We start from the raw sequence: 25,536 nt of genomic DNA, 5'->3' as shown, positions 1-25,536 counted from the left end.
CCCGCCTCCCACAGCTGCTTGGCCCCAGGTTAACACACAGAGGCTTATATTATTTATAAACTGGATGGCCTATGACAAGCCTCTTGCTAGCTAGCTCTTAGATCTTAAATTAACCCATTTCTATTAATCTATGTTTTGCCACGTGTTCCATGGCTTTACTGGTCTGTTGACATGTTGCTCCTTGAGCAGCAGCTGACTCTCCTCCACCTCTCCTTTCCTCTTCCTGTGTCTCTCTTGGATTTCCTGCCTGGCTATAACCTGACTCACCATAGGCCAGAGCAGCTTCTTTATTAACCACTCATAGCAACACATATTCACAGAAAGACATCCCACAGCAAGTGATAATGACTAACATCTAATAACTGCCCGGGATTTGGCAACTCTTATCACTAGGACTACATAAAGAGTTGACACTTACTTGGTGCTTACTGATGAACAAATGAACCGACAAAATGAAGTGAATCTAAGGTGTTGGAGTTTTTCAAACAGCTGTGACAAGTATTCTCTCCAGCAGCCCTTATGGCTTTGATTGTACTGGTTTGATAAGACCTAAGGATTTGTATATTTCTGGAAGCATCAACACCCAAAGTTCTTTAAAGTGGATTTGTGTCCTTATCTCTGTGGGATTCAGTAGCCATTTAAAATAAGTGAGAAGTGAGAAATAAATCTCTCCTGTTCTATAGGGTAGACTCATGCTCAGAGTTTTGAGAATGTACTCAAGACTTAAAACTTGGCCTGTGGGCTGAACTTTATGACATAGCATCTTGAGAGTGTTGCCCTAAAACAGCAGTTCTCAACTTGTGGGGTCTCAAACCCTATGGGGATCACATGTCAGATATCCTGCATATCAGATATTTACATTATTATTCATAACAGTAGCAAAATTACAGTTACAAAGGAGCACCAAAATAACTTTATGGTTGGGGCCACACAACGTGAGGAACTGTATTAAAGGTTCAACGCATAAGGAAAGTTGAGAACCACTACTAAAGTATCAGGACAGTTGCTAAGGGAACTGTTGAAATAGGAAAAATATTAGACCACTTCCCTAGGATTCCTATACTGCTTTCTTTTTACAGCTTTAGGGAATAGCCGAGAATTAACTAACTGCCATCCCTGTTTCGTGTCATTGTCTACTGATTCACTGAATCAGTTTTTCCTATAGATTATGAAACTAAAGCGCTGAGAGATGAACGGATCTACTCCCGTTTCCATGTATTTTATAAGGATTGGACTAGGACTTTTGTTTTTTCTTCAACACCACATAGGCTCCCAAAGCCTACCTCACTATCCATAGTATGCACCAAGCTTGTCAACCCCAGTACCTCCCCTAAAAGGAGATAAAGGTCAGTAGAGGAGATATACTAAGTTAATACAAGCTGTACTCGCTGCTGCTGCTGCTCCTCCTCCTCCTCCTCCTCTAGTTTTCAAGTCATACTTATTAGGCACTTGAACACTGCCCTTGATGCCAAGATACAAGGTAAAAATGCCAGGGAAGATCTCTCTGTTAGAATTTTATTCTGGTAGGAAAAGAGACAAAAACACATACCTATAATCCCAGGACTGGAGAGCTAGAAAGAAGCAGGAAGATTTTAAATTGAGGGCCAGCCTGGACTACACACTGAAACTCTGCCCCCCCCCCAAACCAAAAGCAATACAAAACAAAAACTTATCATTAAATGACAAAATAATTTCAGATAGCGGTGTTACAGTGAAAATGAAACAGAGAAGTGAGTTGGAAGCTTGGGAGAGGAAGCTGCTGTAGATAAGGTGTGGAAAGTGCTCAAAGGACTGAAGGAGGTGTGTTTGAGCAGAAAGCTGACCGAACGAAGGAGCTAGCCAAGCCAAAATGGATACGGGAAGTGGAGGCAGAGCTACAAATACAAGGCACAGAACTCCAGACCTGTATCAGACCACTACATGTTTTAGTCTCTCTCTCTCTCTCTCTCTCTCTCTCTCTCTCCCCCCTCTCTCTCCCCCCTCTCCCCTCCCCCTCCCCCTCCCCCTCTCCCTCTCCCTCTCCCTCTCCTTCTCTCCCTCCCTCCAGAACCTTGGTCACCAATGTGGAACTTGGATACCTCAGAAGGGAACTGCTGAATGATGTGATGTGAACATCTAAATGAATACACACAGTACTCTCTGCTTCTTCTTCTCATCCTCCTCTTCTTGTTTTCAAGTCATACGTGTTTTGGTGCCAAATAAAATTATTCCCAAGAAAGAAGGAAAACAAACATTTTTTTAAATAGCGAAGAAAGAAAACTATTTTGTGTAAATAAGAGTAGATTAAATATATGGTATAAAATAATCTAGGGAATAGGAATAAAATATATGGTATAAAATAATCTAGGGAATAGGAATAAGAGATGCCATGAATGCAAGCCTGCAAAGTGAAATAACTATTAAAATAACAAAAACAACAGTACAACCTTCACCTGTGCTTTTCTCAACCCAGAGGCAGGATAAGGAAGCTATTTGCAGTGTGTTTAAATTTTTCTTAAAATTCAGGTGACTTTGTAACACAATGGTTATCAAGGGGAATTCTAAAAAATAAGTTAAAATGCAGTATAAATAGGGGTAGGGAGGTGACTAAGTTGATAAAATATTTGCCTTCATGAAGACCCAGATTTAATCCCTAGAGCCCATGTAGAAATGCCAGGTACAGTGGTACATTTTTAAACCCAGCTATGGGAAAGTAGAGACATGAAGATTTCCTGGGGCTCATGGACCGTCCAGCCTATCATATACGAGGTGACCTCCAGAGAGACCCTGTCTCAAAAACAGGTAAATAAAGGAAGGTGGATGATACCTGAGGAATAAAACCTAAGACTTGCCTCTGACCTCTGCACATGTGTACATACATACAAAAAAAAAAAAATAGTACATGTTAGTGATCTGGAACCAAGGGGAAGGAAAATCTTGGCAAAGAAAAGATATCCTCAAGTGTATGCCTTTTGATTCTCCTGAGTACTTCCACATTATATCAGTTAGAATTGTGTTCGGCTTGAGCAACAGAAAACTCTGGTGCCAGTACTTTCTGGAAACAAAGCTTTCTTTGTATCACAGAATACATACAAAGGAAAATGAATTCTGGCTTTGGCTCAGTGGCTTCTGATGTCAAGACTGCTTTGGGTCTTATCAGAGACAGTTTGCAAGAGTTGATTCTTTCTTTCCACCATGTGGATCCTGGAGATCAAACTCAGGTGGCCAGGGTTGGTATCATGTACTTTTAGTCACGGAGTCATCAGCCACCCCTAGGATTCCCTTATGACTGAAAAGGGGGCTGCATCTTGACGTATTGTTATCTTTGCCCAAGCATGATGAAAGGATCATGTCTCTATTAATCAGGGAAGTAAACACTTTGCCAAGATCATACTTTGTAACCTTAGCACCAAACCAGATTTCTTTTTCTTTTTTTGTAATACACATTGCAGCAAGCTTATACAGCCAGTGCTAGCTGCAGTGTAGGACATATATGCAAGTAATCGTTAGTGGAATGAGCTGGGAACAACTACCAAGTCAGCTAATATGTAGTATCTGACAAACATTTCATTTGCTGTTTATAATAAACTTGTGCATTGCAAAGCCAGGGCTTGTTAGTTCTACTTTATTTTGCTGATATTACAGTGTCATACAGTTATTTAATGATTAAAAAAAAGAAACTGTTGATTATATGCATGCCTACTATGCATTGGATACTAAGCACTTTACAGGTGTTTTGTTCTTTCCTCTCTTCCTGGAGCTGGTAAGAGAGGATTCAGCTCTCCTTATTTATAGATGTATCTGAGTAACAGAGATATAGACAAGTTTTGATGTAATTTGCCCAGTATCGAAGGGTAGAGCAGAGACAGAATTCAGACTCTGTCAGTGTTAGCCTGGTGCCCTTCCAGCTTCTTCTGCCTTTTCACTATCAAACTTCACCTCTGTGTATCTAGGCATGTGCCATGTCACTGACAATGCCCAGAGCCCTTGAAGCCACTCTGTGCCCCTGTTACTCCTTTTAATTTATATGACCTATCCTGCTTCTTCGTTATTGTTTTTATGAACACAGAATCCAGCATTACATTATTTTAAATGCTCTACCATTATGAATACATTTCCTTTCATTGTAATAGCACCAACTCTAATGACTACATTTTGTTTCCATGCAGATGTCACTGGTGTTTTTGATGCTCCATTCTAATTTATGTTAGAAAATGAATGTTTAAAGTATTGCCCAGGCTCCCATTACTCCAGAGGAAATGAGAGGCGCCCTGTGTGTGTGCATATGTTCTTGCACTCATGCAGTAGATAGAATGGTTTGGTCAGAATGAATTGTGTGCCTGAAATGAGAGTCTAGATCTTTCCTGGAAGGGCACATTGAAGATTATTTGCTGTGCATATTGGCAAACCTATGCAAGCAGATTACTTTCTGAATGCATGTTTGCACTGCTTGCTAGGCACAAACCACTCAGATTTTGTAAGGAAGGGAAAAGGGAGTCTTCCAAGATCTTAACCTTATGTGCAGAGTCAGCAAAGGTTGCTGTTTCGTTCAGGACCTCCATCTCCCTGTCCATTAGCCATATATTGGCATAACCTTCAGTGTTGAGGGTGAATAGTGAGACAAAAATCCACTTGGAAGCAGAGTATGCTGGGATTTGGAGTAGTTGTGTGAATTGGTCTTTATGTAAGAGTGAGCGCATATTGTAAAGAATGAGTATGGACCATAAAGCTCTGGGTTCTTGGGGGGGGGGTATAATCCTCTGTTATCCAAGAAATTATCTCCCTTGTTTGCACAGTGTATCTATAGCTGTGATGCTATAGGCATTTAGTATTATGAGTTGTCATTCATAAGTTGCAGAAATTAAAGGGTAAGAGGTCTTGTAGTTCACAGAATATAGTAGTATCCTCAAAAATACTACATGTTTATATTATACTAGCTAAATCTTGTAACTATCTAGGAATGCCCCCCTAATAAAACTTGGCTACTTAATTTAAGATCACTGACTTACTATTTACAAGGTAAATCCAAGACAGAATAGTAATTATAAACTAAACTTAGAATGTGTTCATATATGTGTGTTTGTATGTATGTTTATCTGTATATACTAAAAGACATATTGTTAAGGGTTCAGAAAACGTTCATTTGCCTCCAACAACACATGCTCCATAAAGGGGAGGGGGAGATGGAGGAGAAGAAAAAGGTCAAGACCTGTTCTAGAAATTGGCTTAGGGAAAGTAAAAATGCTCTCTATATGTGATAATAAATCTCACCAGAATTTTATAGCTGAAAATCTATTAAAAAAAAATATTGTGAAACTTCCGATGCCTCCTTTTCTGTTGCATGGATAGTGCTTTCCCTCTGTGAGTCTCCCAAGGTTTAATTTTTACACACTCTTGTCAATAACAGGAAGAACTAGTTTGTGCCTTCCCAGAAATGCATGCTAGATGAAACCCAAGCAGTAACCTTGAAGAAGTTATTTTCTGCCCCTTCATGCTAGAAAGTTACTAATACTTGTCCTGTGCTAAAAAGTTTAGATTTTACACAAAATTTTAAGGGATTAGCTAAAATGCAAATAAATAAGTGAAATTGTATCTCTGATCACACATGTAGGTTCACATAGTGAAACTGCCTGTTATATCTGTAGGGAAAACAGCAAGAGGACAGGAACATTTGAGACCTGTGGGTCTGGGCAGTCTGCCACAGTGTCCACTGTTCCTCGGGGACAGTGATCTGAAGCACATTTTATGTTTGCCGTAGCAGGGTTAGTTTTCCTTCAGCCTCGAAAGCCTTTGTGAAAGGGACATGGAGATGCAGGTGCATAGGGAAGCTGCCTCATGCAGCACTTGCTTCTGTGAACAGAACACAGGAGGCAAGGACAGTTTACCACCAGATCAAGTCTGTCAGAATTGCAGGAAGACTAAAACTCCTACAAAGGGAACTTGTGTGTGGCTCCTATTAGGCTCATATCTCAGCCGTTATAGGTAAAAGCAGGGATACTTTGTTAACAGCCTGACTCTCCCTCATCTCACTGCCTTGTGCTCAAATAAACTGTTGGGCAAGCCTGAAGACCAGCCTGAACCCTGCTTTCTGTTGAGCTGCCCATGTTAACAGAGTTCCTAACAAATTTACCTTCAGGGACTGTAAACTAGAGCAAAGCCTTTGGCATCAATTCATCCTACAGGTCCTTGGCCCTCTAAATGGTCAACGTTCCTGGTCATCTATGTATATATTACAGTTTCTGCAAAGCTATACTTCAGTTCGAAAGAGATTATAGCATACCAGCGAGGGCTAGCCCCACAGAAAATGTGTCTTTATTTCTTGAACTCAGTCCTCTGTGCTTGCATTACAGTTCTTTGTCTTGTTCGTTTTTAGCTATGAAAAAAACACATGATTTTATTTTTTCAACTATAAATAGTACTTATTGAATGAGAACAAGTTGTTGCAAGCCTCTGAGCTTTTAAAAACTATTAATCTGAAATAAAAGCAGTAGTTACATTAATCGTTGTTTATAAAAAGTATTACCCTGTGCTAGAATTTTAATAAGGTTTCCTATTTAGGCTCACACCTACTCTATTACATAGGTTATATATGACCCATTTTATAGATGGGGACACTAGAATTCAGAGAGAAAAATGACCTCACCAGGTTTACTTTATCTCAGTTCCCAACCCTTTTCTTTGAGATGGTAATTGATAACCAAAAGATCAAAGAAAGATCCACCAGAGAGATTGCATTATAGTCTACTTGAGACTGATAGGTTGAAACTTCTTTTGATCAGGTGAATGGAAGCCACCATGCTTTGCACAGCACCTATCCTTCTAATTAATGAGATCTGAGTGATGCAGGCTTGACAGAAGTCACAGTCAACCTCAACTTTCTTTTTACTGAAAAACATGGGGTTTGTAATTGTCCAAATGTGGGTTCCAGATGTGGCCATGTTCCCTGAGCCTCAATTTCTACATCTGTAAAGCATAACCATCCATGCCAATTAAAACAGTTAAGAGATAAGCTTTGGTGTGGGGGGGGGGAGGGGGGAGATGTTATCTTGCTTTTCACATAGACCAGTGGTCCCCAGCCTCCTTTGCTGGACTACTGCATTTAATTTTCCAGAGCATGGTCTGCCTATCTTCTTCAGTAGACAAGGAGAGGCATGTGACTTAGCCAGTGGGTTAGGCCCACCAGATCCCCAAGTACTATCAGGAGTTTGACTCTGGAGAGATACCTGGAAGATCAGTTTGTGGAGAAAATAGCCCTCTCTCTAAAAAACAACAAATATTACTTCCACTGGCTTTATTTAAACTGTGAGAGTGATCATTTTTCCTAGTTACATTTATTTATTTATTTAAAAGTCCTTAAAATAGCTTTTTTTTATAAAGGAGTGTCTTACCTTAAATGTAAAGACAGCCCCCAAAAGAATTCTCTTCTCCTTGAAGAAATGTGTGAAATACTTAACCATTCTTCCATGCCATTCCTGGGCTGAGTGAAGATTGCATGGAATATTTAAGTAGAGAGTGGGTTGGGAAAGCAAATTGATCTTCGTACTTTATGTTAACTTCTCATGCTGGTATAGATGGAAGCTATCTGTAATGCATTGTTCTATATTAAACAAGTCAGATTGGGACTGAGAATGTAAGAACCTGAGACTCCTAATCCTTTAAGGAAGAAGAGAACAGAGCAGTAGGTGACATTATCCTCATACATTTCATGAAAACATTGATCATTTACCAGTTTCCTATGCTTTACATTCATAAAGAACCTAGGATTCACTAACCACAAGCAAGAAAACTGAGGCCAAGGAGAGTCAGTTTTGCAGGGGAGTTACTGAGTGAAAGGATTGACTTTAAACCTTTGTCTCTCTTGGGCATGATTGCTGGGTTTCTTCAGTTTGAAAGGCAGGATTGGAAGTTTGACAGCAGGGGAGCCTGTCCTACAGATTACTGACAGATGCCCATCAATTGGGCAGCCTTAGTAGGTGCTCAGCCTTTACTCGGGGCATTGTTATCCTGGTGTTCTTTTGGGTGTTTGCACTGTCCTGTCTGGCAGGGTCTTATAGCAGGGCCAACAGAGAGTGACTGCTTTGTAAGTATCATAAATAAATACCATGACACTAGATTTATGTTGAAATAAACATAAACAGACCCGTCTCCATAGATGGAGTCTGAGTGATAGAATTATATCATTTCAGTGTCACAGAACAGGCTTCAGGAAAAACTGAGAGGAGAGCAAATGTGTCTTTAACTATCCTTACTTCAATGTTTTTAGCACTCTGTTCTCACACACTAGTCCAAGCTCCCTTAAAGCTGGGCATTTTCTTTCCCCAGTAACCCTAACCATCCATCTCAGTGGTTACATCCCACTACCTCGGTGGTTACAACCGGCTCATCCAGTAACTCATCTGTGCTTAGCTGGGTTAAGGTAGTCCCACAGCCAACTTTTAACTCTACAGCTTCAAGCAGAAGACAAGTTCTAAGTATAGGACTTTAGAATGAAGAACAACTTTCATAGGGACTTTTTGCTTAATGGCCTCTGGGGACCTATTAAAAAGAATAAAGGCCTTGTATGTTCCTCACATGATCTCATGCTCAGTATTTGTTGCTTCCTCCAGTATACAGGACACTGAGTTCAGAGCAATAGGCCTTGTTTAGTTTAAATTAGATGACATGCAGTAGATGGAAGGCTGCGTTGTTCAGTTTCCTGTATTTATGTATTGTCTCTCTGCTCACTCCTCCCTCTCCCTTGTTTGCTGTTGTCATGGGTTTGGGGGTCTTCTAGTAATGACCAGACTGGTGCTCTCTCTCATCTGATAACACTGAAGTACAATCCAGAAAGAGCCTCTGGTAAGATTGGCTGAAAATAAATGTATTCATCTTTTCAGATGGCTACAGGAACCTGTCTTAGGAACCTGCTTCCTAGTAAGGGCAGATCCTGCTGAATCCATGCCTATTTTCTGTCTCCTCAGCTTGCTGAATATTGGAATAGGATACAGGTGGAGAGAACTTTCATACCATCTTTTCCATCTCCTGGGGAAACGTATAATAAACATACCTGCCGCAAGAAGGGGGATAGATGAGTAGGGATCAGGCAGTAGAACAGGACCTTCTGCTATCTTATACAAACATCTACTCAGAACCCTGGGGAAGATGGTCCACAGAGACCTCTGGCCTATTGATAGAAAACATTTGTTTCCACACTTTCTTCTTTCCCCATTAAGAGTTTTCTTGCTGTCCCTGGCATAGGCCTTAGAACAGACAAGTTAGTTTGGCATTGGCAAAAAGACACACACACACACACACACACACACACACACACACACACACACACACAGGCTCTGCTTAGAAGCAAGTTTCCCTTGCTTCAGACCTCCAGCATTAGTACATTAGCTCTTGACACTCTTTCATTCTGAGTCTCAGACCTGCACTGATTGTATAGTCATATTTCAGAAGCCTGATGCCTGCCCAGTTCCCCCACGCAGACTTTATATTGAGTTACCACTGGGTATTTGTTTTTCTTTTTTTTTCCCCTGAAACATCTGTTTGTGCTGTCTTGAGGGAATGTTGCACAGAATACAGCCTGAATATTTTAAACATTGCTCTTGTTCACATTTTGAAGTGCTGGCAGTGTGGTAGACGCCATATGGAGATCTGACACCCTCCTAATCTTCTATTCTTTCCCATCTATACCCCTCATCTTCTTAGGAGACACTTCAGGCATGACCTATGAAAGGAAGCACCGGGAGCTGTGATGAGTCACTTTCAACCTACTCACCCTTGCTTTATTCTGGCTATTCTGGACTTTTTACAGCCCTCTGACCATGCTAAGCTGTTTCACATCTTCCAGAGTTGATTCAAGCTGTTCCCTCCACCTGGCATGCCTTCTTCCTGACTCCATTGTCTTCCTGGATGGTACTAATCCATCTGTCAATGATGAGTGATAAAACAGTTTCTTACTTGTTAAATGTGAGTCACGTAACTTTGTTCTCTTCCTTATAGTGTGCAGACTACCTACATTTTTGCACACTCTGAGGTCTTTAACTATATTCCATCACTTGGTTATTTATTTGCACATTAGTAGGGATTCAGCTACTGTGAGATGAAAAAGACAAGTACAGAAGTGATAGAACATTTAGATGTGGCTGGGTACTAATTATTAGGAAATACATTAATCATTTTCATCTGTTACTCATTTAATACTTACTCAGTTGTAAGGGGTAGCCTCATGTTTCCACTTTCCTGAATGGCCTGACACAAGCACTGGTTTTACCCTATCGTCTTGCGTCATTTTCTTCATAGTACTTTCTACTCAGTACAGTTAGTGTGCTGATTATTGCTTCATTGGAAATTATACCGCAAGAGAGCCAAAACCTTGTCTCTCTTTCATGATGGTTTAAAGCAGCACCTATTAAAGTGCTTAATATATTGCAAATGTTCAATAAATATTTTCATTGAAAGAGGGAATTATTTGATAACTCTTTATCCCAGATTATAAAACAATGGATAATGAGATTAAATAGCCTGGTGCTTCTGACCTGGACAGACAAAACTGAAATTGACCTAGATGGACTCTGTTCTAGTGATTCTGCTTCTCATGTGTCTTGGTAGTGGGTCTTTTGCATGACTGTTATCTGGAAGCTGAGGGGAAAGGCTGTCTTTCAGCAAGGTTATAACAGGAATAGTTGTAAAAACTGAAAGGGGGAAAAAGTCTTAACTTCCAACCTCCTTTTGACAAGGCTGTTGGGGATTCACCATGACATGAAGTTTTCTAGCAATTGTAACCACAGTGGAGTTTTAAGTCTCCCAAGGCCTTGGAAAATCTTTAGCATTGAGGCATTAGCTGGTTGGGTAGATGCCGGGAGATTGACTTCACAAGCCTCCTAATAGATTGCCTAACCATCACTGAGTTTCCTGTACAGGGTTGAAAACAAGGGACAGGCCTTGATTGTAGGTGCAGTTCTATCTAGCTCTGGGACCGTGAGATGATACTTTCTTACTCCATTCTTCATTTTCTTCATCTGTAAAATGGATTGTCAGTGCTGCTACACAGTTATTGTGAAAACTGAATGTAAAAATGTTGGTAAGTGACTACCTCAGTATCTAAGAAATAATCACACCATTCCTATAGTGAGTGCTTATAATGTGTCCCCTTAACCAACATGGAAACCTTTGTTAAAGGAAGCCTCTTGTGTGTGAGAGAATGGGATCTTGAAGATTATCATGTGTTTTTTTTTTTTTTTTTTTTTACTACTGTTATTGTTTGTCTTTTGGCTGTTTTTAGGGGGACCCACCACCCAGCTCCCAAATAAATCACACATGGAGGCTTATTGTTAATTATGACTGCCCAACCTTAGCTTGGCTTAGTTTCTAACCAGCTTTCCTTAACTTTAATTTATCCCCTCTACCTTTTGCTCCTGGGCTTTTTCCCTTTGTATTCCTAAATAACCTTTCTTTGTTTCTTACTCTGTGGCTGGCCTCTGGAGTCCTCCTCCTTCTCTGACGCCTATATCTTTTCACTCCTCATCTCTTTTTCTTCTCCCCAGATTTCTCCCTCTATATATTCTCTCTGCCTGACAGCCTCACCTATCCTTTCTCCTGCCTTGTTAGTGGCCAGTTCTTCATTACACCATCAGGTGTTTCACACAGGCATAGTAGCACAGCTTCACGGAGTTAAACAAATATGGCATAAACAAAAGTGACACACCTTAAAATATTCTGCTACATACTACTAGTCACAACCACAGTTCCAGTGCAACTCTCCCTCTACTGGATCCAAGCTTCAGCTGACATTCATCTGAATGAGAGAGGGAAGCAGTGGCTTAAACACTCTTTCACCCTCAGGATGGCCTGGAAGACTTAATGACATCCTTACCCCTCTCCTGCCAATGATCATTAAAATGAGGGGTAACAATTCAAAGTCTTGCAGTTTGAGTCTGTCTTGAGAGCAACTTGCAGCTAAGTTGCAGAACACTGGAAGATTCCAAACATGTAGCTGTTTAATAGGGAAGCAAGATGAGAATTTTTCTTCATGAAGATAAATCTTTTCCTTATGGAGATAAGTTGGTTTTTGAGGTTCCCTTGTTGGGGATGTTTAGACATAAGCTTGCTTCTACTGGGTCCTTGTGGTGGTTTGAGTGAGAATGGCCCCCATAAGATCATATATTTGAATACTTGGTCCCCAGTTGGTGGAGCTGTTTGGGAAGGATTAAGAGGGAATGACCTTGTTGAAGAAGGTGTGCCGCTGGAGGTGGACTTTTAGGTTTCCAAAGTCCATGCCGTTTCCAGATAGCTCTGGTGCTAATAGATCAAGATAGAAGCTCTCAGGTACAGCTTCAGTGCCATGCTTGCCTGCCTGCCCACTGGGCATTACCATGGTGGTCATAGACTTTAACCTTCCACAACTGTAAGCCCCCAAGACTGTTTCTTCTGTAAGTTGCCTTAGTCATGCTGTTTTATCACAGCAATAGAGAAGTAACTAAGACAGTCCTTGGTGATAACAGTTTTACTGATCCATTGATCAGACCTGCCCTTTACCAGCAAGTCTATGTTTTATAAGAGCAATCATTGTTTATGATACAGCACTTTGATCCACACTTGGTGTTGGAGTGGTTACATACACCTTAATTTCAGTGACAATTAGAAAAGAAAATGGGCTCTTCGTTTACCTGTAGAGACAAACTGTTAACAACATGTGAGATTCCTGGGCAGTGTCTCTAGGACCAATGGTGACCCACGGTCTGCTAAGGAGGTTTCTCAGAACATTCAGACTCTATGGGGTCATTTTAAACATTACGTATTCATTTGTAACTCCAAAATATATCGGGTGCCTAAAGTATGCTAGATATTATACCACGTGGGTGAACTTACACTGTGTGTGTGTGTGTGTGTGTGTGTGTGTGTGTGTTTGTGTGTGTCACGTTTAATTCCTTTTAGTAACTCTTTAGCTAGTTACTAACTAATTTGTCCCCCGTTTTCAAGTAAAAGCAAAAGTCAAAAGTCCTTTCTACTAAATAGTAGAGCTGTGACTCAAAACCACATATGTTTTGTTAATCCCAAACAAAGGTGGGAGGAGAAAGACCACTTCCCCATATCATCATGGCCAAATTAATTAAAGAAAGCAATTAAGTAAAGTAAGCTTTTTATTCATGTATGTGGACTACCTCTCCCTAAGGCAGGGTTCAAGAGGTCAGCATTGAATGTGAGGGAGACGAGGTTTAGGGGAAGGGGGTTTCAAAACGGGAGATTTGGTGGGCAAAATAAGCAGGGTTAGAGGAGCATAAACATAACAATTAGTCCTAACTACCTCCTGAAACAAAGACATGATTGCAAGGCGACATAGCAAGGTAGTCATAGGTGGTTATATAACCTTTTAAAATAAAGGTAGGTTTGCAAGATGGTTATAAACAATTATTTTGAAACAAAGACATGATTGTCACTCTTGGAACTTGCAGGCCAGGACCATTTGTAGTTAAGGTTACAGGTGGGACATAGCCTAATCCTTGAAAAACAGATGTTTAATCATAAATAGGAATGAACTTAGTTTGTCCTTACTATAAGATGGCTTTTAAGTCTAAGATGGGGGCAGGCTGGTTCTTCAGTTTAACTACTAAATCAACGTTCATAATTCTTAGCAATAGGAGAAGTAGCCTTAGTTTTTTAAGAGTTGTAGTTATTCCAACTTATAATGGTCTACAGATTTCACACCTTTTCCCACAGTCATCATGGGACTCAAAGCTATTGAAATAACGTAAGCTTGTGCACGCTATAGAGATAAGATTAGTGTCAAGTACATTTATTTATTGATCATTTTTTCCTTTCCTTTGGTTACTTGCAAGATCTAGCAGCTTGGGGCAACAGAAAATTTGAAGCCCCAGATTTTATTAAATTTTATGTCTAAGTTTTTTTTTTTTTGTTTTTGTTTTTGTTTTTAAGGAAACTCCTTAAGAGATTTGGTTTCCATTATTCATATGCCAAGAGAAGATGAGGAAACTGGGTCAGGTGATTTCCTGAAGGTATAGGAAGCAGGGAAAGCAAACCTTTGGGCTATTTTCTCCTTCTCGTTTTCCACCCCTAGAGTTGCATGGGCCCTAATAGAGGGTGTGAAGGGTTCCTTCAGTCCTCACTCACAGGAGATCAGCAGGGAGGTGATGTCCAGAAGTGCTGGAGGAAGGAAGGAAGGTTGCAGCCAATATAATGGCAGAAAAAAAGGAAAACTTAACTGTCCTCCCGGCAGTTGCCTCTTAACAGACACATGCACATGCACACAATGCACACACAGACATTCTTATTTCTATACTACTTTAGTTTCCTGCATAGACTTTGAAACCATCCTATTTGTGGCAGGCATGTAGGGAAAATGGGCATTCTCATCTCTGTGTAAGTAATGGTTATAAATCAGCACACAATGATTTCTGCCACACATTTTAACAATAATGTGTCAGGAGCCAACCTATCCTTGGCTTATTGGAGAAATAGTTGATTCTAAGAAGTGGGGAAAACATAAGACAAGCCTGGAGGATCTTGTAATATCATAAAATAAGAAAGAGCTCAAAAGCAAGCCAAAAAAGTTCACATTGGTGAAGAAATGTCAAGGGAAGCTAAGAACTAGCTAAAAGCACCCCAAAGGCCAAAACTGAACAACAAAATAGTTTTAGATTATAACCCCAAGTATAAAATTAATGCCTAGGAGTCTACACTCATATAAATGACTTAATAGGTGAATAAAAGGAGAAAAGACAAATCTTACATCCAAAAGTATTTCAGTTGACTTATATAAATACTCTTCAAAGAGCGGGAGCAAGTTTGGGCTACTCATAGTAGCTTACTTCCAAATAGTACACTGTATGAAACTTGACAATCAGTATTGAAGCCAATGGTCATGATCAGCTTTAACAGTGTGGAGTTATATTGAACTTGAACTTTGATAGTACATGGTCCTGATTACACTTTAATTCTGTCATCTTCCTTCCAAAACCCTGTAATCATGAGCAAGACATTCAACAAATCCCAACTGAAGGACATCCTACCAAGTATCTAAGAAGCAGTACTGTACCATCAGGAGTAGCTATGGCAATCACCAGAAGCCCCAGGAACCAAGGCCATTCAATATGGTTTCCTGAAACAGAAAATGACAAGATATGAACAATTTCTTTTTGACAGTAAGAAGAGTGAAGCATAATTTCTTTATTAATCTAAAGTCTTTCTAACATTTGAAGTTTGTTTTAAAAGTACAATAATGCCTTTTGACCTAGAAGTTTCTCTTCTGATACTTTTCTTTGGAAATTTTTAAGGATGATTCATCAGCATTGATGTATGTCACAGAAATATGGGAAATAGTAAAATGGTAGAAATCCTTTAAATATCCAATATTTGGTATTCTAAATATATGCAATTCAATCATGAATCATAATCTTAAAGAAATATATTTCTTGATGAGGAAAAATGTTTATGACTGATACTTGAATGGAAAAACTGGGTTATAAATGAGCTTAGGAAGTATGAGCCAATTTTATGAAAGCTAGGTATGTATTTTATACATGCAGAGAAAAGACAGATGCAAATATATTCCAGTGTGTTAATGGGGATTATCCCTGGTGTATGGTGCTATAGAAAGTTTTTTTTTTCTTGTTCATAGAATTAGTACCCATTTAGTATAGAGAGTAAAAGACATCCAAAAAGGTTTGTTTGTTTTTTTTTGTTTTGTTTTGTTTTTTGTTTTTTTTTTTTTTTTTTTTTTTTTTGGCTAGAAGTAGCCTCAGTTCTTCAATCTGGCAGCAACAAAGAATTCAGTCCTCCGGAAGGGAGTTCTAAAGCAGATGTGGTATTGGCAGGCTAAGGAGCTATCTGTTACTTCCATTCATTTACTTTCCTGTTGCAGGACACTGGATGAAAGGTTTGTAATCTTCCAGAGAAAAAGGACTTTACACACACTTTTATGTAAGTGTGAGGAGCATCACCTGTGAAAATGGCTGCTAGGTTCACAGGGATCAAACTTGACACTTGGTCAAAAGCTATGCTCAGAGGCTCTAAATAGATCTGCAGACATGGCAGCTGTGAGGCTGTGAGACAAACCAGATCTGTATTTCCTTCTTCTATAAGCCTTCTTACCTGGCTTTTTTTTTTTTTTTTTTTTTAATCTTAAAAAAAAGCAATGCACACGTCTTTAATTCTACTACAAAACTTGATGGTGGGCATTACTGTCCCATTTTTCAGGTGTTAAAAAAAATCTTAAGTCACCACTACTTGTTATAGGGCTGGAAACAAGGGATTGACTAGAAGAGTTAAAAACTCACCTCTTTCCTCAGTTCGGTGTGGTTTCTGGAAGTTGATTGTTTCACCTAGATCTATCATTTACAGGCTATGAACCTTGAACAAATAAATCATGTAACATCCTTGGACCTCAATTTTCTCTTCTGTAAAATGGAGATGTGCCTACCAGAATCTATAATAGCAAACCAAATCTTTTTTAAAAGATTTATTGTCTTTTATTTTCTGTGTATACATGTTTTCCCTGCATGTATGTCTGTGTACTGTCCGGTAACTGCAGAGGCCAGAAAAGAGTGTTGGACCCTTTGAAACTGGAGTTATAGACTGTTGTGAGCCACCATGTGGATGTTGGGAAGTGAATATGAGTCCTGGAGGAGCAGCCAGTACTCTTAACTACTGAGCCATCTCTCCAGCCCCAGCATCTCAGTTCTTAACTGCAGAATGGAGGTGCCAGTACTAGAAGTAATTGTTAGAAATGCTATGAATATAAATTGCTTATGGACCATTAAGTTAGGCCTTTGTAAATCATGTTAGTTACCCAAGGAGGGAAGACTATATATAAATCACAATGCAGTCTAGAGAAAGAATGGCCCTTTCCTTTCTCTTTCCCATGGCTTGAGAAGGAAGATGAGTGAGAATGAAGCAAAGCCTTGCTTTTTCAAGAACCACAAGAGAAGTAGGAACCATCAAGTTTTTGCTCAGATCAGAGCTTATTCTTCAGGCTCTTCTAGATGCCGATCAACCCATTGTTTGGGCCCAACTAGGAAAACAGATAGTACAACTTGACCAGCCTTCCAGATGGATAGAAAAGGTAGAAAGGGGAGGGGCATGGGAAAGGGTAAACCCTACAAATAAGAGCCAGTTATTGACTCAACAAGTGTTTAATTTGGAAAGGAGCTTAGCTTTATCTGTTTTGGAGTTTTCCTAAATTACATTTATCACTCAGGCTGTCCCACTTTCTCAGGTGAGAAAATGTGTTCCAGAGTCATACAGCAGAACCTGGACTGGAATGCCAATCTTTCCATACTCTTCTTCTTCTTGGACCCAAGACCACGAGGAACATTTTGCTTTGCTTTATATTTATACCTGACTAGTTCCACAGGTCAAGACTAGTAAGTTCCTATATTTAACAGCACAGCAGCACAGTCCCCTTCTGCCCAGGCCGTAGGGGCAGGTGTGTCATGGAGGAAAACTCCTGGATCAGAGTGTGATACATCCCCCACACAGCTGACATACTTACTAGAACTAGACAGTCACTTACTAGAACTAGACAATTGCTTCCTCAAATACTGAAAGCTAAAGGCTTCCTAATTAGCTTCTTGTGCAGTGCCTATGTGGCCTAATTTTTTTTTAAAGAATACTAAATCTTTTTTAATCCTAACTACATGTAGCCTTCCTCCTCCCTCTTCAGTGTCAATACCTCCTAATTTCTCTATTCTCTTGACTAATTCTTTTAGAGCAATGATTAATTAATAACCATGAACTCAGCAAGACACAAGTGATAACCAAATCAAAGTAAAAGTATTTATGTGCATAGGAAAAAAAACTGTTAAGTCTGTCAACTCTGAGTGCGTGCCAGCTCACTTCCTAGCTTCCTTCCCTTCGACTCAGAAGACAGAAGCTGCAAAGCTGAGCCACCTGTCTGTATAGATTTGTCGGATTTCCTTCTGCATGGTAACCCTCTTTCAGCAGGTGCTTGGGTTGAGTGGGACTGGGCCTTGTATCTTCTCCCAGTTCACATTTCTAGGTGCCTCATCAAAATGGAAAGACTATCTCAGTGTGTCCAAGTCTGGGAAGAGAACACAGCATTCATTACACTAGCTGGGACTCCTTGGCCCCACCCATCCTATTCCCACAGACCCTGTCCCTAGACAGAAAGGTGCTAAATCTCACACCACCCTCCCATTCAGAATTTAGGTACTCCTAGTTCCTTTAGATAAACTTTGTGGTTTTATATCCCTTAAAGGAATATAAGAAAAAATGTGTGCTTCCTTTCCCACCTTTAGGTTAATTCCTTAAGTTTTGGGTCAGATTTAGATAATTAGAAAGGATGTAACTGCTCACATCTTGTAGTTTTCATCTCATTTTGTGTATGTTTTTTGTCAAAACTGGCATCACAAAATTATTAAATTTACAGACGAGATTTACTATATAATCTAATTGGCAGATCATTTTCTTATACCCAAACTAGCCAGCCAAATCACACTCACTTTCTGTTAGATCTGATTTTATTTATATTCAATTCAAATAAACATACTAATACTTTATGACAGTTGACTTCTGAGTTTAGATTTTAGTGAAACATATAGATAAGTATATTACCTTGTGTAGATGAAATAGAGAATAATGTCTTACTATTTCTCACCCTGCTTTCATGGGATCTCTTTAAAGTCTTTGCATATACAATGCAGTATGAAGAAAAGTGTGCATATCTTTTCTGAAGTGGGAGTGAGAAGATTTTGAAAGTGGACCTGACTACAAAACTTATACCCCATGTTCTTTAGGTGATCACTTTTAGGGAAGAAGATATGTAGAAATTAAAGACTTGTAAATTGTTCTCTTTAAGATTACCCATGTCCAAGTCATCCTGGAAAGTCATTACATACAACCAGGGAATGTGTACTACAGCTTTGAGACTACTATTTCTAAATACAGTGTCTTCAATCCAGACCAGTCAGTGAGTAGAAGCCTCCTGACTAATCCACAGTACTCAGTGCCCTGCTATTATCAGCATTGACAAGGGAAAATTTTTCTAGAAACCTCCTTAGAATGGTCAGAACCGTGAAACTTTCTGTCCAGTCCCTGTATCTCCTTAGCTTGGAAGTTTTCATTCAATAAAAAGATAAGGGCTAGGGAGATGGTTCAATGCATGGGGACCAGCAAATGCATGGGAACCTAAATTTAGAAACTCAGAGCTCATCACATTAAAAACTGCATGTTGTCGTTTCATGTCTATCGCCCGAGTACTAGGGGAAGAGTTGTGACAGGCAGATGCCACAGACTTGCTGACATTTATTCTAGTTCAAATGGTAAGCTTTGGGTTCCGTGTAAGACAGTCTCAAAAAAAAAGTGAAGATTTATAGAGGTAGACACCCAACTTCAACCTCTGGCCTCCGTATGATCACACAGAGACATAAACACACACCCCACATACACATTTAAAAAAAAAAAAAAAAAGAACCCGTTTCATCTCAGATATCTGAAGGAAATTGAGATAGCATATTTAATCTAGAATATAATAATTTCAGATGCCAAAACAAAGGTGTTGAGGGAAGGTAAGAAGAAGACAAATTTGATTTTTGATTTTTAAAAGGAAGGGTCCAACTCCTTGTATCATGTGTATCTAAATCTCTGACTATAACACTGTAAGATATAGTCACTGTAAGATACAGCACTGCCATGAGGAAGTTGAGATTTCAACCTTCTCAGTCTCATGACCTCAGGGTCATTATATAATGCTACCCCCTCCTTAAGGACCTCAGTAGAATGGATAGCATGGCTCTCTGCCTAATCCCCTCTTTCACTAGAAATTGATACATTCAACAGACACCTTCTGCAACAGACACCTTCTGCAATCCCCAGTCCAATTGTAGATCCCTATGTAACAAGTAGGTGTTTCTGCAGAAGCAGATAGGTACCGAAGAGGAAAACTGTGCTGCTTCACTTGGAGAAGATGGAGATTTTAAGGCATTTCAGATAAGATTGTATGAACATATGCTAGCTCATGTAATAAATGAGAGCAGAATGGAGAGGAGAGGAGATGCCTGTCACAGATGGAAGTTATGGGTAACCCACCAGAAGAGACCATATACCAGCTGGGGTAGCCTGTGCTACACATTTCATTAAGATCTTTTTTGAATTACCATGATAAATAGGTTGTACTATGAAAATATGCTTTCTTTTTTCTTTAAAGACAAAACAAAACAAGCTGTCGCCCCAGGTCCATCACACCAAAGCTGTGACATCTGTGTGGGTGACTACTGTGCCCTTCTTTCTTATTCTAGTCCTGACATCTAGCCAAATACACATTAGACATTCAATAAATATTTAGCAATTGAGGAAATCAATAAATAATATGTCAGAGTCACAGCGTCTCATGCTCTAAACAGTGAGATAATTTTATCTTTCAGGCCCCAGAACAGATCTCTCTTAGGGAAATGAGAATAGATTTTGTCAGTCAATACCTCTGACCTTTTCCCTGAGCTACTCCAAGTTTTATAGTAAAATACCTGAACACATGCCTTTAATTCCAGTACTCAGGAGACAGAGGCAGGAGGACCTCTGAGTTCAAGGGCAGCCTGGTCTACATAGTTCCAGGACAGCCAGGGCTACACAAAGAAACCCTGTCGCAAACTGCCTCCCCCTCTTGGGGGAAAAAAAAACTGGAAAAGAAATTGTGTATGATTTGATATTCTCAGTTTGGGGTTGGAGTTGCTGACCTCTTTGAGACTATGATGAAAATCATGGCCTTTCTCAATCAAAGGGACACACAGACAAAACTGTGAATGTAATTTTAGTAGGTTCATGAATGCTTTATCTCAAGAATGCTAGAAAGTGAACTGCAGCTTAAGGAAAGGGTACAGTCACCATCAGTCCTCTTCTATTAGAAGTAAGACTGACAGAAACAAAAAGAGCTTGCTCTGAATAGAATACCGAGGGGAGAATATGGGGCCAGTTTGAACTGTGCTTTGATTCTGGCTACAATCAACTCATAAAAGACACTTTGTTCCCTTTGGGACAGATGCCACCAAATAAAATACTGCTCTAATGGCAGTCCTCTGGTCAGCCCTGCCTACATGCATCCTTTATCCCTTGACTGGACAACCAATAGGAGAAAAGGAGGGCAGAATTCTGAATGTGACACATTACTGAATTGGCTTTTCTGGCTTTTAGAGTATATACTCCTTAATCTGTAGGCCTGTGTCCTAGGTGTTTGTACCTTGAAAGTACTAGAACCCCACTGCTAGTTTATTTTATCTTGACTGTTTCCCCAGATAGAAACAAAGAGCACAGATTTATGTAGACGAAGATAATCCTTTCTGAGAACTTTTCTAGGTCATAGCTGGGAGCTAACACACTACAAACCATTTCTGTCTCTACCAGCTTGAAATGTTAGCCTTCCAGCCAAAATTAAACCTTGATCTCAAAGGACTCTAGGTTCTTATGTCTCAAAGAGCTCACTTTCTTCATCTGGGCAGTGAGAAAATAATAATTCCAATATCCTGAGATTGGAGGGAGGAGTGATAGAAGGATTAGGTAAACAACCAAGTTCCAGGTCATGGTATTTCTGTGTTCAGGTCAGTAAGCAGGAGGGAGATCAAATTGGTTCTTGTCCGTGTTTGAGTTGGTGACCTCTAGAAGTGGCTGAGGAGTGCCTGGGCAGGTTTGCTGCTTTTGCCTTTCTGTAAGTGTGCTCAGACCTGCTGCCTTACTTTCCTGGGACCAGTGATGCTGAACTCGGAGCATCGGAAGTAGTAGCTCTGTCCTTGGGCCTATACACTTGTGTTTGGGCACTGAAACACTGACCCTGGAATCCTCTGGGTACATCAGTACTGTCTGTGGCTATTCTTTTCAACCCTGTCTGTTCCCCCACCCTTTGTTCCTGTTGTTTTTGGAAGTCAGTGTTTGTTGAGCACCTCTATGTGTTTATTGTACAAGTTCTAGATGTGTAGACATTGGGAAAATAGTATTAATGCTACCCTTATATACCTCAGTAGAAGGGGAATGAGAATACAGAATAAATACAGAACTATGGAATGTGTTAAGGGCAAGGAAGGTACGCAGAGAATGATCCAGTGTCCTGATGAGGTAGAGTACTTCCTGGAGACTGACTCTGCTGCATGGGCGAGACATTGGCTCTACCCAGTGCAGAGTGCCAGTAATTGCTGCTGCTTGTTTTTCTGACCTAATAATAGGTGGCCTAACACCTAGAGGAACTCAAACTCCTGGTGTCTACCAGCAGTTTATTTTGCTCATTAAAATTCTAAGTCTGATGAGGCCTCCTGCTCCTTTACTTACTCACTGTATACTGGGTACCGTGTATTTTACATGTGTTCTTATTTAATCCGTTCACCACCCAGGATGGTAAGTTTTTAATTTTTATGATCACTGTAGTTAAATTTAGATTCAGAAATCAAAGAAACTGAGGCACTTGCCTGTGTCCCTACTGCACGATCATGGTAGTTAGGAGTAGCACGAGATTGTCAACCTGTATATTGTATTGCCTCCCTTTCTGTGATTGATACTGAACTCACCTGTTTTTCCTTTTTTTTTTTTTTTTGTAGTGGTGCCAGTGAAGAAGAGGACACATGAAGACTTACCATTCCCCATGGAAAACACCCCTTCCCCGTGTGTATGTGACAGCGTGTATGTAATGGCTTCTGATATCTGTGAAAGCTGCCTGGCAACAAACTTCTTCCACTGGATATGTCCCCAGATCCACAGCAGGCACACATGTCTCCAAGGGACAACAAGTTTTATGCATACTGAGTGTGTGCTTCTTGTTCTCTTGTGGTAGGTCACAGGAAGAGCCCCTTTGATCAACTTGGAGGGCTCTTCAGGCAACTCCCCAAAGGCTGCTTTGAACTTACTCAGGAAAGCCAGCCCCTGGAATATTGTGCAAGTCAACAGTATCACTTCCTTAGGAAGGTTCTAGAATATCTTGGAAGGAAGTCAGTTTTTTCCTTACCTGCAAACAGAAAACCCACTTTGTTCATACTGAAGCCTAAAGCAAGTATGGCCATAGTGACTCATCCGGCAGTCTCTCGTAGTCCACTTCTGCCTTTGTGGAAGGCGTTAGGGCAGCTGGGTGGAAAATGGGATTGAAGAAATAGTCCAGAGCTGGAAAGAAGAAGATATTTTTAGTACTTGAGGTTATCTGGGACTTGAGATTCATAATTCAGTGCTGTGGAAATGGAAAAAGTGATTGAAGAGATAGAAAGGAAATGACTTTAAGGAGTGTGGAGGGGGAGGAGTAAAGAAATCTGATCGAAAGTTGAAATCAGTGTTTCAGAATTCAGATTGCCCAAATTTTCCAAAATGGTCACTATAGTGTCTGATAAAACCTGAAATCTTGGGCTAGCTGTATGGATTAATAGGCCTGTCACAACATAAAAGACTGGCATGTATATCGCCAAGTGGGAATTGTCACTGTAAAATGTACCAGTTCCACCCCCAGGTTAGCCTAAAGTGGCTTCAGTGCTCTGTGAGAAGAATCCTTGCCACTCGCTGGCTGGCTGGATTCATGTCCATCTGCCAGCAAACATTCCCTCTATTTGCTACAGTTGGAATCCTCCCTCCCCCTGCAGCAGGCCTTCAGTTCCCCTCCCATACTCCAGCTCTCCTCTCCGATATAGTATGAGCAGGCATGCCCCAGAGCTGGATTTCCTGGCCTTCTCCCATTCTCAGATCACAGTTCCTTACAACCACACTTTTCAGGGTCAAGGAAGCAGTGGTGTGCTGGAAGATACCCAACTGCAAGCTCACACACACACACACCACATCTTGTTGAGACATGAGTTTTTCTTACCAAATGATTTGAAGTTGGGGAGAACCTTATTTTTAATAGAACAAACGTGGTAGAGAAGAGAATGTTCATACACTTCAACTGTTAAGAGAAGATAGGAGACTTGGAAGGTAACTCTTGTTTGCAAGTGGGCAGTGTATTCCCTCTCCTCTGCTTGTGTGGTATTTCTATGTTCCCATTGAGATTCTGTCTGAACTGTAGTCAAGCAGCCTTGGGGTTGCTGTTGACCAAGGTCTGTTTCCAGTGTCTCTGAGGCAGATCCAAGGAGTCTGCCTTGGGGGAAATCCCCCTTTCCTTGCCTGTCTGCTTGCCTGCCTATAACCTGTGTACTTACCACAAAGCTTTAGGGGCAGCTGATGTGTGTGTGTGTGTACAGGATAGTTCTGAGGCAGAAACAACATGTGCTTACTGTAGGAGTCCTATTTATATCATTGTTCAATCCTGTGCATGCTAGAAAATTTATTCCTTTGAGGACAGGAAACTGCCAAGCCTATATGCTCTAGGTTAGGATTACCCTAGCTCACTACACATATAAGGATATTAGGGCAGAGATGGTTGAAGATCTCATTCCCAAACTGGTGACTAGTAGGTGGCTTAGACAGTTTTGATGCTTTACCATCTGTCTGCAAAGACTGGAGAATTTAATGCACCCTGAGTTAATAACCTCCAATGATATCCTGTTTTAAAAAAATCTAAAAGAAGGATCAAAAACACTCTAAAACAAATGTGGAAAATCCGAAAATTGAAAAGGCTTCAGAATTTGGAAGCTTGTGTTGTCTTTCCCCAGTAATCATTGTTTGATCTATATATGTTGACCTTGTATTACCAATGGACAGATCATTGGCTTTCCATACCTAATCATGCTATTACTTTATATCAGTATTTTGGGAATCCAAGCATTTATGTAGTGGTTATAAACAGAAATATAAAAATATTTGCCAACCTGTCTCTATAAATTATCTGTCCGGAATCCTCAAGGAAAGCATTTCCCCTTTATTTTGAACAAGTTTTGGATTTGCTTTCTGGGCTCCTGCTGTCTCCAGCACCTGGTGAAACTTTAACCAGGAAAGCATCAAACAGCAGCTTCTGCCCAGGTCCCGAAGTACCTGTGGCTGCATTTGTCAGTGTGAGATGTAGGATGCCTTCTGCAGTGGCGCCAGCTTCGTTCTCTGAGCTAGGCCCTGCTGCTTGGCCTTGTGCCCCATCATGAGGAAGCTTCCTGCCTTCCAGGTCAGTGTGAGTTAGAGTTGTGTGTCCTGACTGACTGTGGACAGCAGAGTTTACCCAGATCCCTGGGGAGAAATCATCATGTGATTCAGGTAAAGAACATCTCCAGAAATGAGTTGGGTACCCACAGGAAGTACTGGCAGCCTCTGAGTACTTAGAGGGATTTGATCTTTGATTTGGACAGTTCTAAGAAGTGTTTAACTTCTCAGCTGGACAACCAGGACAAGGAAGTACCCGAGGACAGGCTGTGAGCCAGGCTCTCTGTAGATGTACCCAGGGCAAGCCACATGTCTGTCGTTGCTAGGAAACACAGGAACCAGTTTTAAACATGGTTCTCCCTGCTCTGCAGTCAGCCCTCTGCCCCATACCATGACTCACCTACAGATTCAGAGAGAGGAAGAGGCTTTCAGTTCCCCAGTGCAATATGCTCACTCACATTGTAAACTATTTTTCAGAGACATAAGATGGCCTTATTCCTCTGCTTTAGTAGATGTTTTAAATACTCATTGTTAACTTAAGGAGATTTCCCCCTTCCAGGAGATGGGGAG

The 25,536-nt window shown here is 40.4% G+C and overlaps 1 protein-coding gene across 1 annotated transcript in view; it reads left to right on the top strand.

Moving 5' to 3' along the window:
* The window catches only part of Trim44 (tripartite motif containing 44), a 108,665-nt gene extending 83,948 nt beyond the window's left edge, over positions 1 to 24,717 (top strand). The window contains 1 exon segment of the mRNA XM_037205042.1: positions 22,521 to 24,717. Within this exon segment, the coding sequence (XP_037060937.1) occupies positions 22,521 to 22,548 (28 nt within the window). The 3' untranslated portion in view covers positions 22,549 to 24,717.
* Positions 24,718 to 25,536: the final 819 nt, after the last annotated feature.

Source organism: Peromyscus leucopus, chromosome 4, assembly GCF_004664715.2.
Source record: "Peromyscus leucopus breed LL Stock chromosome 4, UCI_PerLeu_2.1, whole genome shotgun sequence".
Taxonomy (NCBI): Eukaryota; Metazoa; Chordata; class Mammalia; order Rodentia; family Cricetidae; genus Peromyscus; species Peromyscus leucopus.
The sequence above is the reverse complement of the archived record's forward strand: the minus strand, read 5'-3'. Positions and strand labels throughout refer to the sequence as shown.